The sequence below is a fragment of the Anopheles ziemanni genome, chromosome 2 (assembly GCF_943734765.1).
Source record: "Anopheles ziemanni chromosome 2, idAnoZiCoDA_A2_x.2, whole genome shotgun sequence".
Lineage (NCBI taxonomy): Eukaryota > Metazoa > Arthropoda > Insecta > Diptera > Culicidae > Anopheles > Anopheles ziemanni.
Window position 1 is genome coordinate 88,541,671 of NC_080705.1, and position 1,844 is coordinate 88,543,514.

The 1,844-nt window shown below is 47.3% G+C and overlaps 1 protein-coding gene across 1 annotated transcript; it reads left to right on the top strand.

The window, feature by feature from the left end:
* The first annotated feature begins 459 nt into the window (after positions 1–459).
* On the top strand, positions 460–1,443 carry LOC131281566 (proteasome subunit alpha type-7-1). The gene has a single exon (XM_058310911.1). It carries the CDS (start codon positions 568–570, stop codon positions 1,315–1,317), a length of 750 nt encoding a protein of 249 aa, XP_058166894.1. The 5' UTR covers positions 460–567; the 3' UTR covers positions 1,318–1,443.
* The last annotated feature ends 401 nt before the right edge of the window (positions 1,444–1,844 follow it).

Genomic DNA, 1,844 nt, shown 5'->3' on the forward strand with positions numbered 1-1,844 from the left:
AATCATCCAAAATTAAAACATGAATGACGAAGACTATTGGAGCGCCATGAACAACCAGCAGCAGACGACTTTTCTTTTCTTGTACAGCGTTTGTTGCCTGCGAGCTAGGGATGTGCTGTCCGAGCCGGACCCGACTGGACTGGACTGATCCGATCCCAGCGTAGAACTTTTCAATTAGATCCCAGTTCTATACTGAACAGCTCCTCGTGCTATTTGTATGGGAATTCATTGTTCATAAGAAATAGGTTGTTTGAACTGGCAGAGATTGGGAATTAAATAGGATTTCATGTCAATTTTTCGAATGCGAATTAACAATTTTGCTCATCAGAGTTCAAAGAGCCAATCCCTTCCCGGAGCTTCAATTTCCATCACTATAGCGCTGCACGATTGACATTTCGTTTTGTTTTGATTCGATCATCCCCACTGACAGCTGATGCGGCTGTCAAACGTTGTATCAACTGTGGCATTACAAGCAATCAAAATCCGCACTCTCATCGCAAGTTGTTCTGCACTGCTAGTGGCGTGCTTGGAAAAACATTCATTTAGAAAGAATATTTGTGCTGAAAGATGTCGTCCCGCTACGATCGTGCTATTACTGTGTTCTCACCGGACGGCCATCTGTTGCAGGTCGAGTATGCTCAGGAAGCGGTTCGCAAAGGGTCCACCGCCATTGGCGTCCGCGGGAAGGATGTTGTTGTGCTTGGCGTGGAAAAGAAGTCGGTAGCGAAGCTGCAGGAAGAGCGTACGGTGCGTAAAATCTGCCTGCTCGATCACCACGTAGTGATGGCTTTCGCCGGGCTTACGGCCGACGCCAGAGTGCTGATCAATCGCGCCCAAGTCCAGTGCCAGTCGCACAAGCTGTCCGAGGAGGATCCCGTAACGCTGGAGTACATCACCCGGTACATCGCGGAGCTGAAACAAAAACACACCCAAAGCAACGGCCGTCGTCCGTTCGGCATTTCGTGCCTCATCGGTGGCTTCGATTACGATGGGGTACCGCACCTGTACAAAACGGAACCATCCGGCGTCTACTGCGAGTGGAAGGCAAACGCTACCGGCCGGTCGGCGAAGACGGTACGCGAGTTTCTCGAGGAACACTACTCGCCGGAAGCAGTAAGTACGGAAAAAGGAACCATCACCCTGGCCATCAGAGCGCTGCTGGAGGTCGTACAGTCGGGACAGAAGAACCTCGAGGTGGCGGTCATGAAGCGCGATGAACCGATGCGAATGCTGGATGCACAAACCATCGAGGAGTACGTTAAAAAGATCGAACAGGACAAGGAGGAAGAGGCAGAGAAGAAAAAGGCAAAGAAATGATTTATCAAATGTATCACCTCGAAGCTCTGCATTGTTGTGCTTAGTTACGCCTAAACGGAAGGTTCGGGAGCATCAAGTCTGAAGTGGAGGGTTTAAAATACATCTTATTCTAATTGATAAAATCAATTGTCAGTTCTTTCTTTTGAATACAATAAAGTAAGGTAATTTTCGGAAATCATGCCTATGTTTTTCCGCAACATTAAACGATTAGAGGCTCATTAGAAGACATCACACCACTTAAAAACATTAATCTTAACTTTTATTACAGCTAAGCACTATAAAACCCACCCTTCTCACTCCATCCACCCGATACGTTCCCCATTTGATTTCGTGTTGGTTACCCCCAGACATTAGGCACAAATAGCTTTTTCTTCCGCGGTACACTGGGACGGAGAGGAACAGGCGTCGTTGCTTGCGTCGTCATGTCCACTGGTTGACCTGAATCTTGTCGTCTGTTTAAAAAATATGTTTCAAAGTGTAAGCATTTAACCCCTTACAAATATCACTCGAACAGTCCTACCTTCGAC

Coding starts and splice junctions, on each gene's coding strand:
- LOC131281566 (XM_058310911.1), top strand. CDS start 568: ATGTCGTCCCGCTACGATCGTGCTATTACTGTGTTCTCACCGGACGGC.